At 39.2% G+C, this 17,903-nt stretch overlaps 1 protein-coding gene across 2 annotated transcripts in view; it reads left to right on the plus strand.

Annotated features, from left to right (window-relative positions):
- LARS1 (leucyl-tRNA synthetase 1) overlaps positions 1-17,903 on the plus strand; it is a 46,516-nt gene that overhangs the window by 8,106 nt on the left and 20,507 nt on the right. For both annotated transcript variants that reach the window (XM_083728223.1, XM_083728222.1), the window contains exons 3-19: positions 1,673-1,760; positions 2,772-2,852; positions 3,999-4,133; positions 4,339-4,500; positions 4,999-5,111; positions 5,856-5,919; positions 6,418-6,485; positions 6,715-6,940; positions 7,472-7,559; positions 8,782-8,858; positions 9,529-9,582; positions 11,000-11,140; positions 13,703-13,780; positions 15,085-15,170; positions 15,252-15,317; positions 15,407-15,489; positions 15,968-16,106. In XM_083728223.1, the coding sequence (XP_083584349.1) occupies positions 1,673-1,760; positions 2,772-2,852; positions 3,999-4,133; positions 4,339-4,500; positions 4,999-5,111; positions 5,856-5,919; positions 6,418-6,485; positions 6,715-6,940; positions 7,472-7,559; positions 8,782-8,858; positions 9,529-9,582; positions 11,000-11,140; positions 13,703-13,780; positions 15,085-15,170; positions 15,252-15,317; positions 15,407-15,489; positions 15,968-16,106 (1,749 nt within the window). The remainder of the gene's footprint in view (positions 1-1,672; positions 1,761-2,771; positions 2,853-3,998; positions 4,134-4,338; positions 4,501-4,998; positions 5,112-5,855; positions 5,920-6,417; positions 6,486-6,714; positions 6,941-7,471; positions 7,560-8,781; positions 8,859-9,528; positions 9,583-10,999; positions 11,141-13,702; positions 13,781-15,084; positions 15,171-15,251; positions 15,318-15,406; positions 15,490-15,967; positions 16,107-17,903) is intronic.

The raw sequence follows: 17,903 nt of genomic DNA on the forward strand, positions 1-17,903 counted from the left end.
GTGTCTCCAGCATCAACACGATTCAGAAGTCTCAGTGAGGGAAAAACTGGGGAAGATGCCATTCATGCAAATAGCAATTTTGTGAATGATCTATCATCTATCTATCTATCTATCTATCTATCTATTTATCTGTCTATCATCACAACCACCCCCATCCCGATTGGGACCATTCTGTTGTGTGGGGGAGTTGTGGGTGGGGGTAGGAAACCATCTCATTTAGTTTGCATTCAGTGAACTGAATAAATATGCATGGGATTGTAGCATGAATGACGTAAGACTAAATTTTAACTGAATGGAAGAAGGTGTAAGGAGATTGTTGTGCATTTATGAAAGAAACTAAAACTTGATGCTCAGCTGGTAGCTTTTCCTTTTAAATCACTTTCTGAGTTGTATACAGTGGTGGAAAGTGCATATAAAGCGGTGCATCCAATCTTCTTCGGCACCCCCTGTCCATTGCAATGACTGGCACCCCTGAGACGCTGCTCCTGTGGATTGGAATACCCTTCAGAACAGTATACGATATAGCACAGAGGATAGCAGTGGGAAGCGGAGTGTTTGCAAAAATTACATGGCCTCTGTGCTTTTTGCTGGTGCAAAGTCACTACTGAATACAACCCTCTTTATAACATTCCATGTCAGTTTTAATTTGGACAGTAACCAAAGGTGATCATGAATAAATTAGGTTCCAGTTAACTGCACACAAAAAGAATTCTAATTATCCCACAAGTGGGGAAACTGTGGATGACCCTCTAGGCGGAGATAGTGAAGAACAGGAGCAGAAGACAGAAATTGGTTTAATGGGGTTCACCTCAACCTCAACTGTTATTTGGAGAGGAATTTTATGATTGTTGATGTGCATGTGTGAGCATTATAACGATAAAATGCTCAAAACATTTTTACTTTGGAAGGCTAAAGTTTTGTTGTGATTTATGCTACTTTTCTTTTGGTTTTTAATGCTGCAATGAAATTTTTAGTGCTCTATTTTATTTTTTAAACATGTCACATGGAAAAAATGGTTTGAAAAGCAGGACATAAATATTTTTTAAATTTTGTTAATTGATTATGTACCCAGAAGGAGTTAGGGTTTTTTTCTATGCAACTTAAAAGATTTTAGGTGACCACCAGAAGAACATATTTAAAGAAAGTGGCAGTAGTGGTTTGTGATAGGTTGAGCAACTAGATATTACCTTCAAAGAACATTTCTATCACATAAGAGGGAAGACTTTTTCAAATATGATTCCTGCTATCCTACACATCTTTGTCATCTTCCTCTGGAGTTTTTATTTGCTTGGATGGACATTTAATCACTCATTTCAATAAAACTCATATTTAATTGATGACAGTGCAATCCTATGCATTCCTACTCAGAAGTTCTGCTGAGTGCAATAGGATTTATTCCCTGGTGAGTGTGTTTAGAAGTGTAGTTTAAAACTGAATCTTTAGTTGGACGGCAGACCCAATTTATGACATTTTAGTGTTCATACTGAGTCAGTGCATTTGCCACAAGTGCATTTGCCCTTTACTGATGTGGTTGTATGCAATATCTTTCTTAAACACTTCTATATTACATATCCCTGAATAAGGGAATATAGAATTGCAGTATTGTAATTTTTTAGTTTAGTTTCTGCAGATCATTTGATGCACATTTTTTTGTTTTGCAATCTCCATTCAGCAATGGCAAGTACTTTGCCACCTTTCCGTATCCATACATGAATGGCCGGCTTCATCTAGGACACACGTTTTCTGTATCCAAATGTGAGGTAAGAAATTTTCCTTGTTAGCAACAAGCCTCACCAGGGAAAATAAGTGTTCTTGTTCAGTCCTTGAGCCATTTAAATGTAGGCCAACTTTTCCTAGCCTGATGACCTGCAGATGCTGTTGGAGCACACCTGCTATTCTCCCTGCCTATTGGCCATTTGGCTAAATCTGAAGGTTAAAAGAGTGCAAAACATCTGGAGGACACCAGGTTGGGTAAGGCTCTTTTAGACTGGCCTAGAAAACTCACTCTTGCAAACTCACTCTTATCTGTGTCTCAGAGCAAGAAGTGTTGGTATATAGAGGGGCGTCCTCAGTGTTTTATATCACTGTTGACATTCTTCAGAGATCTGCTTACACAGCACTGCTTTCAAATATTTGCAAGATGTTTTTATTTGTGCTTATCCTGACTGGGGGGTAAATGGAGGTTTTAGCAGTTAAAGTTTCATTTCTCATAACCTGGTCAGATAACTGTTTTATATTAACTTTAAAAAATGTATTGTTCCCTGTGTGGAGATTTTGAGATGGAACAAACAGAAAATTTAAATCACTGTAGAATTTTTCTTTGCTCTAGGGAGTAGAAGCTCTCTAAAATCTCTGTTGTGAAGACATTGAACTGTATCCAACCAAGTCATTGAGCTCAGGCAATGATTTGCTCTGGGGTGGAGCAGGGAAGAGAGGGAGAGGAAATTCGATTGCATGAGCAGAAGTCTTTCTATGAACTCAGTAACTTAGCTGGGAATTAATAACTTTGCTGTTTTCTGTTCCTTTCAAATTGTGTGTTGTGGCAGTTGTAGTACCACAAACAGCAGAATGACAGTGTGTGTCTTAAAAGCATTTTCAAAGTTTACAACTAAATGCAAGCACTTCTTAATACTTCTGAACCACCCATTTGTGTTCGATCCCACCCATTTTTCCAGTCCTGCATGCTCTCTCCCTCCCTTTATTTTTCATAAAACTCAGAAGCTTTCTTTGTATATGCTATATTATTGCCATTGTGATCCTGTTTCCCACAGTTTGCAATTGGGTACCAGAAACTAAAAGGAAAAAGCTGCCTGTTCCCTTTTGGACTACATTGTACAGGCATGCCCATTAAGGTAAAATTAGGGTTTTGTTTTCTCCTTCCTCTTATGCTGTCTGACTTTTTCTAAAAATAAAATATTTTTTAAAAACCATTCCATTTTGTAGCAGGGGTACACAGATTCTGGGTTTAGAAACGAAGTGGTGTGTGTGACATGTTTTAGATTTGGAGATCAGTAGGTATAAAACATGCACATAGGTGTGTTGTGGTAAAAGATGTGAAAATTCTGGTTTAGCATAGCTGTTTGAATGAGTTCTTTGTCATAGTAATCAGTACTCATGTGAGTGGCATAGCAGTTGCTTCCATATATGGGTTTAAAATTTTCTTAGGACCTGCAGATCTGTTAGGTGTGCTGAAGGGTTTGGGCATCCCTAGTGGGATTTTTAATTCTGTCTCCCTCCCCCCCCCCCCCGAACATGTCATATTCTGTTTCCCCTCTGCTTCAAAAACAGTTTGCTAGGAATAGCAAGCAGATGTTTGGCCACTCATTCCAAATCTCTGTTACATGAAAGTAGTTACATGGTCCTTTGGATCCCTGACCATAATGTCCTAGTATCTCCCGTGTTTCTGGTATTATGAAGAAAATGTAGTAGAGTAACAGCTTGTTTATTTCTATGGCTTCTAGTAAGTCAGCTCTAATTGCTGATGCAGAGCATTTCTTTTCATCATTTCATTTTGAAGCTAAAATGAAGAGACCCATTCTTTAAAATTTTTGTACACCATACGTGAGCCAGCCAGCCCTTTGAGGGACTGGCATGGCAGATCACTTACTACGCTGTCAACTTCAATTGAAGATATGATGCCAGGTTTGGAATTGCCGAGGAAAAAACACCAGGAAGCATCCACAAAATGAACCGTCAAAACGAGAGACCAAGTGCCAGGATGCTGATGAATATTTATTGTTAAATGAATATTTATTGGTAGCCTGGCGAGTTTCAGCCAAAAGTCTGCCTTTGGGGCTTTATATATTTGCACAGATATCTGGAATCCGCACAAGCAAATAAGCATATTGGACCACCAATAAATATTCATCAGCATTCTGACACCTGGCCTTTCTTTTTGGCAGCAAGTTTGGAATTGCCATAGTATTTTATCCCAAGCCTTGCACAGTTGAATCATTGATCCATCTATACTAACTGAGTCACTCCGGATTTTCCCATAGGCATGTGCAGATAAGTTGAAAAGAGAAATGGAGCTGTATGGCTGTCCACCAGAATTCCCTGATGAAGAGGAGGAGGAAGAGGAAGTGCCAAAGGGGGAAGAAGTGGTCATCAAAGACAAGGCAAAAGGCAAAAAGGTATAATTTAAAATATAAATGCTTTATGGTGCTGTTGTAAGATTGTTTGCGTCTCAGGGGTACAAATGTAGACTTGCATATATCGTCCATAAATGTGCAAAAATTTAATGGACGTGTTCATCCTACAATTATGAATATAATAAAACTGACATAGTTCGTCTGCTTTACTTAGTCTATTTACTTTGCTTTCTTATTTTCTTTGAAGAGTAAGGCTGCTGCCAAGACTGGCTCTTCAAAGTATCAATGGGGGATCATGAAATCTTTAGGTCTCTCTGATGAAGAAATAGTGAAATTTTCAGAGGCTGAACATTGGATTGATTATTTCCCACCCCAGGCTATTCAAGATTTAAAGAGCATGGGACTGAAGGTACTTGTTTATTCTAAAAGTATAACTTTTTAAAAGTCTTTCTCTTAGGTTAATTTATTTCCTCTGAGTGACCCTGTGATGTTATGCTGTAGATCTTTTAGAAATAAAATGTTGAGTCACAAAGTTTGACCTCAGATGTAACAGTGTTTCATAAACATCTGCCTACTTATAGCAAATGTTTTGGTTGTTCTTATTTAGAGGGGAAATAGCTTTGAAAGATTGAGTTACATCAGCAGTTATTGTTGCAGGAATTCTGAAGTTGGAAACGTTTGCTTTTTCTGTTTTGAACAACTAATGTCCATGGCATATGACTTTTTGTTTTTGAAAGTCCCCTAGCTTTTATATTCATCTTGTCACGCCACATGGAACGGAGGCGATGCGGTTCTAAAGTCCTCTTGGAATTAGTTTCACAATTTGTGAGAACTCTTGATGGTGACGCAGAGTTTCCATATAAACTTTTGGAACATCATGCAACTCCTCATTTTTATGAACTTCTAGGTAGACTGGAGACGTTCCTTTGTCACCACTGATGTCAACCCCTATTACGATTCTTTTGTACGATGGCAATTTCTAACTCTGAGGGAAAGAAATAAAGTTAAATTTGGGAAACGGTAAGATAGTCCTTTAATATATTCGTTCTATAAAACTTGAATTGATTGACGTATCCTCTTGCTTAGCAATGTGTACCATTTCATAAACTTGGCCTGGGGAATTCTTTGATTATAGGCTTTCTGAGCTCACTAGTCCAATAGCCAATAGCTTCTTTGGTGTGAGTGCTTGTGGATAATTCTGTCAAATGTTGGAGAGTACATGTGCACCTTTAAACTTTGACTGAATTATCCCAGTTATGAAATGAGAATTATTGACATGATCAATAGTTTCCTTTTCAAATGAAGTAAAATAAATGATCAAATTAATAGAAGCAATTGTCAAAATTGCAAATTATTATCCTGCATTTTGTAAATGAGTAGATCATTAATTATATTGGTACAGGTGCTGTTGTTTTGCACCACGAGAACCAGAGGGGTCATGCGATATACACACCTGCTTCTATACTGACTAGATAGATGGCATTCTATTTCAGTAAAGTAATAAAGAGAGCCTATGTTAGCCAAGTATTTTGACTTAGATTGAGGATCTTCTGTGGGAAGTGAAAGCGAAATAGAAAACAAGAATCAGTGCCCTCTTCAGTCCTTTCTAGATAGTAGCTTTCTCCTTGAAATTATTCAGCTATGAGGAAACCATTGAGAGCATCTGAATTTCATTTTAAGCTGGCATTGTGACCTAAACACAAAGGATTTCCTGTTCAATCTCTCTTGCACTTATCTAAATAATGTATTTAATTTGTCTTTTAGATACACCATTTATTCTCCAAAAGATGGACAACCATGCATGGATCACGACAGGCAAACTGGGGAGGTAACAAAGGATGTTTGATTCATTTGACTGCTAATGATATACTGCATTTGGACTGAAGAAAATAAAGCATTTACAGTCTATTTGAATCCTCAATTACTTTAAATATCTAAATGAAAACCTAAAGGGGTTTAGGTAAATTCTGCACAGAAGTCTTGTAGAAATAGTTTGATATGGAAGCAGGAATAAGTTTTTTATTGAGAGCGAAAAAGGACAAAAATAAGAAATTCCACTGGCCAATCTATTTAGATCTTGACCAGTGCATTTGTTTAACTGGAAGCTTGCATTTTTATGTTAGATTTTTCCACACAATCCCCACTTATTTATTTTAGCTTTCTGAAAGTTTTATCTTAGAAAGGATACATCATCGGTTATCTTAACTGCTGTCAATAAATAGGGATAGTGGCTGACATGCAGTCCATTCTAGTTTGCCTCTGGGCATCTGATCAGACTGAATAGTGGAAGTGGCGTGCTCATTATTGCTCATGTATTGTCTCTTAGGGTGTTGGACCTCAAGAATACACACTAATCAAAATGAAGGTGGTTGAACCTTATCCTGTAAAGCTAAGGTAATTATCCGCATCTTGGCTAATAAGTCTTTTTTGCATTGCGAGGTTAATTTGATTAGGGATCTCATAGATTACATTTATTATATAGAAACGGTCAGAAATAAAGGGGTAGAATTTCTAATACTACCTAATAGTTTTAACTCCTCACACGTTTTCCCCTGGGGGACTTCCTTGGGAATTGTCATATTCTCAAATACTTTTCTAGACAACTTCTCCTTTCTTTTCACAGTGGCCTTAAAGGAAAGAATATCTTCCTAGTAGCTGCAACTCTGAGACCGGAGACCATGTTCGGGCAGACTAATTGCTGGGTTCGCCCTGATATGAAGTATATTGGCTTTGAGACCCTGAATGGGGATATTTTTATTTGCACACAGAGAGCTGCCAGGAATATGTCCTACCAGGGCTTTACAAAAACTAATGGTGTAGTTCCTGTCGTGAAGGAGCTGATGGGAGAGGTGAGCAATAGTGTCATCTATTGTTAGTGTGATTCATGAGACAGAGGATGTGCCCCTATACGGGCAGGCAAACTTTGAGAAATGTTTAACTTGGAACTTGCAGATTCCACTAGTGCAGAAATGGCTAAGCAAGCCCTCCAGATGTTGTTGGAATCTCCACATAATCTTGAAAATAAAAGTGGAGTCATCTTCAGAACCAGCATTTATGTGGTTAAAAGGATACCGTGCTAAATGGCAAATTCTCATACAAAAGCATAGCACTGCAAAAATGTATGTTTTGTATGCATACATATATAACAGAAATCTGCTACTTAATGCCTTACTCAGCTGTTGTGGTCTGGTTTCCGTGCCTTACCAAGCATTTCTATGTTGAATTTGACCTTTTCTGTAAGCACAAAAAGTAAAATATTGTGACTTGGTTTCAGAGAAACTCTGTGTAAAATGAAGGCACTGGGGTGTTTCATCTGTAAGTGATCCTATGGCCATAATGTGGGAGTCGCCTCATCTTTAAAAATATTTTTTTCCGAGTAGGAGATCCTTGGAGCTGCCCTCTCTGCCCCTCTAACATCCTATAAAGTTATCTACACTCTCCCTATGTTGACTATTAAAGAAGATAAAGGTAAGGTTGCTGTACCACCTTCTGCATCAGTTACAGATTATGTGCAGATATAATTATTTTCTCTTGGTGTAAGCCCATGCTATCCCATTTCTGCATTAATTCTTTTTTTAAAAAATCAGTATGAAAATTCATATTTAAACACATGTTTAATAACAAGATACACATTTAAATATGTATTTCATACACATTTCTAAATGTAGTCTATCCTAAAATATGAAAATTTCAAATTCATTGTAATGCTTTTTAAATCTGTGAACTTTATCACAAAAACTGGAGAGGTGTGAAATTGAAGGGTTTGGGAGGTGCAAATTAGGTTAGGTTGCTGAAAAATGCAGACCAAATGAAATTCTCCATCTGCACTAAACGAACACTTAGCGTGATGCGTACCAGACTGGCAGGTTTCTGGTTCACATGCTCCTCCCTTCCCATCCTTCTACACTTCTGCAAAAGGGAGTTCAGAAGTTTTTGCTTTCAGTTTTGCTTAACTGTGGTTTAGTGTTTTGTGCAAACCAGCACTGTGTTGTTGACATTAACTGCAGTTTATTTTCAAGTCAGATTGTTTCAAACAAACTGTAGCTAATGTTAACCACGCTTGTTCCTGGAAGAATGTGAGAAACCTGTGGTAGGTTGATTGTGCTCTTCAACTCACCCAGGCATGAACCATGCAACAATAATTTTGTAAATTTCTCCACTCCTCCTCCCTCTCCCATTAGTTTACTTCCATGACAGAGCCCATTAGAGAAAAGATAGTATCTTGCAGAGAAAATTACTTATTAAAAAAAGTAAAGAGAAAGAAGTAACTTTAAAGGCTACAGGTAAACAAGGGAGACATAACTAACAAAAGGAAGAATGAGTGGAGGAAGCGATGAAATTCATATCACGTGGTTCCTGCCTTGGGGAGTGGAAGAGACAATTAACCTGCTGTAGGCTGGCCCACTTATTCTGCCAGAAAACACCAAGTAAACTTAAAGCAAGAGCTGTAGTTGCTTTTAAAAAGCTAACTCAACCATATGACTGAAATATGTGAATAATCCCACCCTTGCTGCTCTAGTCAAAGGATGTGGCTAATTTTTAATTAGCATTAAGTGGATTTACGTATTTGTTTATGCGAGGTACATGCACATAGAAACCTTTTGGAAATATTTGCAATTAACTTTGCATTTTTAGTGTGAATTTTGCCATAAAAATGCAAATGGGATAATATGTGTTTCCTGCTTCTAAGGCACTGGAGTTGTCACAAGTGTCCCGTCCGATTCCCCAGATGACATTGCAGCCCTGAGAGACTTAAAGAAAAAACAGGTGAGCCGCTTAAGCCTAGGAAAACCTCAACTTGCTGGCAACTGATGGCCACAGTTTCTACAGGCGATAGCACAAGCTATTTCTTGCAAACACAATAGATGTATTTGGGTAGGATAGCTTTCTGCAACCTGGTGCTCTCCAAGAGCTGTTAGAGTACAACTCTGATTATGCTATCTGGAGTCAATGAGAGTTGGAATCTAACAATAACTGGAAAGAGAAGGCTGGTGTAGGGTATCAGAAGGCAATGAAAATGGACAAAATCGGGCTCTTCATAAAAGCTGTACAATGCATCAATTAAGATTTCTTTAATGAAAAGATCAATCAGTTAATTTCTCATACATCTGCATGACAGTAAAAATAATTATTTGGAGGCACAAAAGCATATGCTCCTTTATAATGCATGCTTGTTTTGGGGCAGACATTATACTAAAATAGGTGTTTTTTCCTCTGTGTGTGTGAGAGGAAATGCCTGTTTTTAAAATGGTGCTTGGCAGCTGCAATTTTTTAAATTGCTTGTATTAAAAGTAATGTGCTTTCTAGTTAATCAATGCACTTTTTTTAGTTGATCAGAAGTTCAATTCATTAATCAAATTATTGCAGTAAGGGCAAAGACCTGTTTGTCAGGTTTTTGTAGATTTGATTTTCATATTTGTTTTCAATTTCTTCATAGGCACTTCGAGCAAAGTATGGCATTAAAGATGAAATGGTCCTGCCATTTGAACCAGTAAGTGCAGCAAAGAAGGATTGTGTTGGGTGTTGGAATGGACAAAGCTGTCAATTTGTATTCTCTATGTTTATTTTTCTAGCTTCTAGTTCAGTTTATTATTGTTGTTAAAATTTTTATATCTCCCTTTATTCGAGGATCACAGGGAGGTTTACAATATAAAAACACAAAATATACCATAGCAACAAAGAAAAACAAGAAACTCTCAACACGTAATTTAAAAGGCCTTAGATAATTTAATTAACCAAAGGCCTGGGAGAAGAGGAATATTTTTTCCTGGAGCCTAAAGATATGAGTTTTACACATTTCCACATCAGTGTGCATTATTTTAAAAGTCCTCATGAGAAGCATTTTAGTGTGCATTTCTCCTAACATACAAATTCTGTACACATCCTAATTTTGCAATTTTGCCTGATATGCACAGTATTATAGGCTATTCCCCCTAATATAATTTTAATTAGTATATTCATTTTAATGTACACTTTTCTCTAGAATACACATTCCGTACGTGTTATTTGCTCAGAGAACTTGATTCCGAAATTTGGAAGAGTACAAATTTATTTCACTTTGCGGGGGGAGGGGGGGTTTGGGGGGGGATTGCAAATCTGGCAGGTTTTTAATGCAAAACAAACCAAAAACTGACCTCACCCCTAGTTGGGTGTTCATGTTGGTCACCTGTGTTATCTGAGGGAATTATGTGTTTGTGTTGGTCTGCTTTTTCTGTTATGTACATCATAGCTCTAGCCCTGCTAAAGTACTGCACAGCCAGGGGTGCTGTGAGACTCCTTGAGAATCCCATAGACTTGCCTTCTAGTCTATCGAGAGGCCTGAGTCAGCCCTGTTAATTCTTTAAGGAAAAATGCACAGCTGTGTGACTCCATCTGAAAGTCAGATCCGGCTGTCTGATCTTTGGCTTCACTTTGATTATGTATTTTGTTGTTACTAGCTTGTTGCAGGTACAGGCCAGGCAGCTGTGCTTTTGATGCAAAATTGAAAACAGGGTGCCTATTGGATAACTTTTGAAGCCAATGCCTGTAAAATTAATTGCCTCAATAAGTCCAACGAATCTTTGATCACTGAGGAGTAACAGGTTTAAGAAGCAAAACCCAACTTTGGTATAGCAAACAAACCCAAAATTCAGCATATAATATTCTGCCCATCTGTCATATAGGTGTGAGAACCTTGCATATAGATGGAATCAAACAGGCTTCACTTTAGTTTCTCTCTCCCCACTCCAAATAGTTTACATTCCCTGCCCTTCAGACAGTAAACAATGCACATACTGTTGAAAAACCGTAAAATGAAGATCCCTTTTCTTTGGAGGCTTTGGGAGTCACGGTTGAATCCCCTGCAAAACTCTTTGATTTACTTGCATGATTGAAAACAACTATTTTACAATGCTATGTGCTATTCCCAGGTGCCCATCATTGAGATCCCTGGCTATGGCAACCTTTCTGCTCCGTTGATCTGTGACGAGCTGAAAATCCAGAGTCAAAATGACAGAGAGAAACTTGCAGAAGCCAAGGAAAGATTATACCTGAAAGGATTTTATGAGGGAGTAAGTAAAAAATTAAGATTTTCTCAAGAGGGTGTGTGTGTTAGAGGAGTGTTTTTTTCCCCTTTTGTGTGTGGAGATGTTTGTACGTCACCACTTCTGCTTTTTAAAATATAAGGGTGAAAAGGAATTCATCCCAACTCTGATTGCTTGGTGACTCAATAGATTTGAACACACCATTTTCTTTATTTACTTGTTTTCCCAACTTGTTTTGGACTCTCCTCAGCTAGGCAATGGTCAGGGCGCTGTGAGGTGTAGTCCAAAGCATCTGGAAGGGCACCGGGTTGGGAAAGCTAATTCACTTTATGGTTTGTTTCACTGAATGCAATACTTGTCCTGTTCTCTTTTGGTCTCTATGCGTTCCTTTGGATACATAACTAATCTGTAACTGGTACAGTCATACCTTGGATCCTGAACGCCTTGCGAGTCTAACGTTTTGACTCCCGAACGCCACAAACCTAGAAGTGAGTGTTCTGCTTTGCAAACATTCTTTGGAACCCAAATGTCCAGCATGACTTCCGCAGCTTCCAATTGGCTGCAGGAGCGTCCTGCAGCCAATCGGAAATCGCACCTTGGTTTCCGAATGTTTTGGAACTCGAACGGACTTCTGGAATGGATTCCGTTCGACTTCTGAGGTACCACTGTATTTGGTATGTATGAGCTGGCTAGGCTTCATTCATTTTAGGTGATTTTCAGACTTTGACCTGTTTGGATTGCCTTCTGTTGAATCTAAGGGAAGGCTGGATCCAGAAAACTTAGTGGAAGGGGAAAAAAATCCTAGTGATTTGCAAACACAAGCACTAGCAAAAGATTCATGAGTACTTTATAGATAGGTTTTCTGGCAGTCCTCATGCTTACAAAAGTGTAAGTGCAACTACAGTGGTACCTCAGGTTACATATGCTTCAGGTTACATACGCTTCAGGTTACAGACTCTGCTAACTCAGAAATAGTGCTACAGGTTAAGAACTTTGCTTCAGGATGAGAACAGAAATCGTGCAGCAGCGGAGCAGCGGCAGCAGGAGGCCCCATTAGCTAAAGTGATGCTTCAGGTTAAGAACAGTTTCAGGTTAAATACGGACCTCTGGAACGAATTAAGTACCGTATTTTTCGCCCTATAGGACGCACTATCCCCCCTCCAAAAATGAAGGGGAAATGTGTGTGCGTCCTATGGGGCGAATGCAGGCTTCAGGAAGCTCTCTGCAAGCCTTGGGAGCCCGGCGTGAAGTCACGCAGCTCTCCCACGGCTTGCGGATAGCAGCCTGCATCCCGAAGCCTGGGGCGGGCTGCACAGCGCGCCCCAGGCTTCGTGCAGATATCTGGCAGCCCCACAAGCTCCGGGGACAGCGGGGAGGCACAGCTCCGCCATCCCGCTGTTCCCCGACCTGGTTTGGATTCCCCGACCTCGTTTTGGGGGGGAGATAAAGGGAATTTTCCCCCTTTATTCCCCCCCTCCAAAAAAACTAGGTGCGTCCTATGGGCCGGTGTGCCCTATGGGGCGAAAAATACAGTACTTAACCTGAGGTACCACTTTAAAGCATTTCTTTTAACTTTTCTCGCGCAGTGCCCTAGAGTTATGTGCGACAAACACTTGTATGTGAGGAAATATTATTTTCACATGAGGAGTGGCAGCTATATTTCAGGTAGTCAACCTTTTAAGCAGAGATGCCAACTCTGTAACCAAACCTCTTATGCCTGCAAGGCGTGTGCTCTCCTACTGAAGCACAGCTGAACATTTTAAAAAATTCCTTTTACTTTTCCATAACAAAGTATGTCCAACACCTTTTGTCTTCGTATTAAAAGAGGCTAGATATTCAAGACTACTAGAGATTGATTTACCCAGTGGGGTTTCAATTGTCGTAAACAGATGTGTCTTCTTGAAGAGTAATGGCTTGCTTTCATCAGACATGTAAATTAGACATCCCTTTATACATTTGAGTCTGTTCTTAGAGTAGCTTTGTCCATTCACATTTAAGGCTATAAAGCTAAACTCTGATTTACTCATGGGACAATTTATAAAGTGTGTGGTTTTTTTAAAAAAATTGCACATGGGTATTCTAAAAATAAAAAAACTGAAATTCCTTATTACAGGCACTTAATTGAAATTCTGTAGTCTTCTACTGCCTGTCCACACCTTGTCCCTTTCTTCTGTTGTTTCCCTGTGTCTGTTCTAGATTGTAGGCCTCTTGGGGTAAGGACCAGTCATATCTGTTCTTTGTGAAGTGTTATGCACATATCAGAGGTGCTTTATGAATGAATAAAATTTTGCTGCCATTTTGCGCATCTATATCTATATCTATATCTATATCTATATCTATATCTATATCTATATATCATCTATCTATCTATCTCCTTTGATGTACTCGTGTTTTGAAGAATTATTTTGCTTTTGAGGTCAGGAGATAAAATTTCTAGGATTAAAACAACAGATTCATTTACAATTATTGGATCTATGTGGGTTTCTTGCAGGCATCCTCTAGGAGGAAAAGGGATGGAGACCAGCTTCCTCACATATAAGCTGAACTTCTAAAACAGTTTGTAATCTCTGCAATGACTTCCCTTTTCAGATAATGCTCGTGGAGGGATTCAAAGGCCAGAAGGTGCAGGATGTCAAGAAGCTTATTCAGAGGAAGATGATAGACAATGTGTGTAGTGGTTTGTATTGTATTTTAAGATTATACAGTGTCTTCCACAACACAGTTTTTGCTTGCTTGTCTCTACAGAGCACAGCTTGATTTTTTGAAACACAATCGTAGCCATGTGAAACTAAGCAGCACTAAGTCAAGTGTTTTGGTTTTGTTGCAAAAGAGAAATTATTATGCTTGACCTGTCAAATAGAAATAGCTGCTTTATTTAGATGGGTGCTTTGAATCCTGCAGAGCTTGCTATTTTCTTTAGTGAACTAATCCTTATCTGTTTGCTAAAGGGAAGATTTGTGGCTTTGAAAGTAACTGTTTAGGCATATTGGAGAAGAGTGGACTGTGGCGTGGTGACATTTTCTGTCCCTATAAAGTTTTGAAAAGGAAAGACCATGGGAGCAGGGAACTGATGGGGTGGAGGTCTTCCTTCCTGCAGTCCACTGGCCTATGTCAGCACAGAACTCCCCATTTCTACCCACCAAAAGTGCAGACGGGTGGAAAACCCCCAAACAGGGCGTTGGGCTGGCTTGGGATCCTTAGGCCTCTGAGCTACCCCCCACAGTTCTGATCTAGGCCCAATATCTGTGCCAGAGACATGCTGGCATAACCTGGAACAAGCTTTTGCCTACCCCCTGCCTTCTGTCCCAGCTAGTGTGAGCAAAGGGGCTGAGGATGCTCTGTTGGTTCCACTGCTCCATCATGCCCCATTGTTGCTTCACTTGGGCTTTAGATTGCTCTGCAGTTTTGAATTCTTCCTATCGTACCATACAGTGATTAAATTTGGTGTACTTGCACAGTTCTTTCACAAGAGGGCAGCTGAAGTACTGAGAATAATGACTTTTGTTCCATTGGCTTAATGCTGTCCATTATTTTGAGATTTTCTTGATTGTGGAATTAATTTTTTTGTATCAGTAAAGCGTTTGCTCTGGACGGTCCAGGTTGTAGAAAATAAAGCTCCATAATATAGTCATGTAATGACAATGAGTCCCATTGTATAGACAAAGGAACACTCAGGCTTGGGTTGAAAGCCATGCACATGGGACAGTTGAGTTGCCACAGTTAGGTAGCTGCTTCCTTGAACTGCCTTGACTATTGGTGAGCATATTCCCACTCTTGTGCCACAGAAATTAAATAAACTCTGTCCCTGTCTGCTCTTCCAACAGAACTGGTGAGCATAGGTTTGGATTATTAAATTGCTATTATTCGTCAAATGGAATTCAGGATAGTTGCATGGCTAAAGCTACTTCCCTATTTCATAAATATTTCCTTTTTTGTTCCAGCATTGTAATCCCACCCTTTTCTTTATTTAGTATGAAGCAATGGTTTATATGGAGCCAGAGAAACAAGTCATATCTAGATCTGCAGATGAGTGTGTGGTGGCTCTTTGTGACCAATGGTGAGTTGGAAGGAAAGATGGAGCCAAGTTAGTTGCATCCTGCACCGCCCTTCATTCTAAGTCCTTTTGTCTGATTTTTAGGTACTTGGACTACGGTGAAGAAAACTGGAAGCGACAAACTTTTGAATGTTTGAAAACCCTTGAGACGTAAGTTGTGGGGGATAGGGGCAAGGGACATGTGGGCTGACATAAGCCCAGGAAGAGACAGCAAGGATTAATTATCTTGCTTTTTTCAGGTTTGGTGATGAGACACGAAGAAATTTTGAAGCCACTCTGGATTGGTTGCAAGAACATGCCTGTTCAAGGACGTACGGATTAGGTAGGATAAAACTTTTCCTGTTGTTTAATTGGGAACTCTTGGCTATAGGAGCAATTTAATATTCTAAATGTTTTTTAAAGCATATCTGCAACGGCTGATTCCCATAGAGACAACATACTCAGAAAAATTAACATCTGTCATGAGCTGAAATCAAGGCACACCTCACTTTTCCACGCAGAAGCATATTCCAGAGATTCATGTAACTCCAATGAGGAGTATAGATTCAGAAGTAGCTTGGGATAGGGCCTCCAAGTGCCACTCCCTGAAAAACTCAAGTATGCTCCTTTCAGGTGTACTTCAATTTCTAAGACGTTGAGTGAGTCACAGTTCACCATACTAATGGCTGCCAACAGAGACAAGCTGATAAATATTGAGTTGTTTTAATATGAAAGGTAAAAAGGCTCTTAAGCCTTTTTTTGTTGACAACTAAGGAATGTGCTGACTACAACACAAATAATTTATTTTGCTATATTTTTAGGCACACGTTTGCCTTGGGATGAGCAATGGTTGATCGAATCTCTCTCCGATTCCACTATCTACATGGCTTTCTATACGGTTGCTCATCTCCTCCAACAGGGTAATCTCCGCGGACAAGGACAGTCTCCATTAGGGATCAGGTGAGAAGGAAAGTTTCCCAGGGTATAGTGTTTTACATAATAAAATTATAGATAAATCTCTGCCATTATTATAGTGTCTTCATGTTGATTCACACTGTGTACCAGGTGAGGAGTCTGGTATGAATTTGATTCTTTGCAGGACAACTGTAAAGTGCCACATAGTTAGAAAAAATGGTTATCAGAAACCACCCTGATTTTTAATGTTAGTTCTGTTTCCCCAGGAAATGAAAAAAGTGTCTGAAAAGAGAACCAGATGGCTAATCTTCTCCTTTCTGGCAATCTGTCTGCAATCATAAATAGTTGAGGTTTAATTATCCTGTTAAGTGCTTGTGTAGTCCTCCACTATGCATTCAGTAGATATATCTTCAGATATAAAGGCTATTATAGAACTTCTAGCAAAGGCATGGGAAACCTGTAGTCCTCCATATGTTGCTGGACCACAACTCCCATAGTCCTTGACTATTGGTTATGTTGGATGGGGATGATGGGATTTGGGAGTCCATCAACATCTGAAAGGCCACAGGTTCCCCATCCTTGTTCTATGATCAAAACTCTTTCTTCAAGCAATTTTCGCAATACTAAGTGGTCTAATTTGAGCTTCCAGCATTATTGCTTCTCTTAAACTTAAGGTTAGTCTTCTGTGGCATACAAGATGAAGGATTATAGTTTTGTATTCAGTATAGAATGTTAACTAGCTTCTGTCTTACTGCTTCAAAATATCTCTCTCTAATGAGGTTACTGCTGTGGTCGATTATGCAGTGGTTACTGCTGTGGTCAATTGAGCTTTTAAATTGGGGAGTTAACTAGATGAAGGTGGAGCATATCTTCTCTGGGTGAAGCCACAGATGAATGCTTTAGAAATGGAAATCCTAGCGATATTCAAGCACCTTCCTTCCTTTTTTTAAACCTGAAGGTAACTGAAGACAGGAGGATTGGTTCAAATGAGATCTATTTTTCATAGGAATAATCTTTTTAAGGCAGCGTAGTGTCTGGTGAGTCTTTCCTCTGAACTCTTAATTGGACTGCATAGCAGTTGTCTGGCTCGCTTTTTCTCTCATTAGAAAAAGCAGAGTGAAATGAACAGAATTTTACCTTCACAGGAGCACTGCCCTTTGCTCCCATTGCTCTAGTCAAAGTTTGTGGCTATCTAAGAAGTCATTATGCAAACCCTTTCATTGCATTTGATGTTTTAATTCAAATTTGCTGATTAAATTTCTAAAGGGAAATAGGAAATTGAGTTAAGGTTAATCCAAGCAACTTCTTTACTGACATTTTCAAAGAATGTATGTATGGCTCAAGTCAAGACATAAGCTGGAATTCAGTCTGGCTCTATTGAATGTTCCATCTGCAAAAGCATATGAGCTTGCCAGACAGAACGATTCCCCCTAACCCCCATGTGCACTATTCTGGGGGTTCTCTTGAACTACCCCAAGCCAATTTGGGGGGGCACATAGGGGGAGGAGACAGGGGAAAGCACCTTGAACAGGCAGAGGCTCTTGTGAAACTTGCCCATATGAGTCACCACTCAATCTGTATGTGACTCTTAATTCTGGACACAAGGAAATTTACAGTTGTATATTTTCACCATATACATTATACCTGGAATGGGGGGTATTTTCATACCTCAAACTGGAAAAAAAACCATTTCTGGCTTTGAAAAAATAAATAAAACCAAGAACTTTTACTATTAATGAAGTGCAAACCTGGAATGGTTCCCACATGTGTGAACTCTATTCTCAATGGCAGATGTTGGCATCAGGTCTAGTGTGGCTGCAGCCCAGGTTCAAATTTTATTCT

The sequence above is a fragment of the Podarcis gaigeae genome (genome assembly GCF_964106915.1).
Source record: "Podarcis gaigeae genome assembly, chromosome: 2".
NCBI lineage: Eukaryota > Metazoa > Chordata > Lepidosauria > Squamata > Lacertidae > Podarcis > Podarcis gaigeae.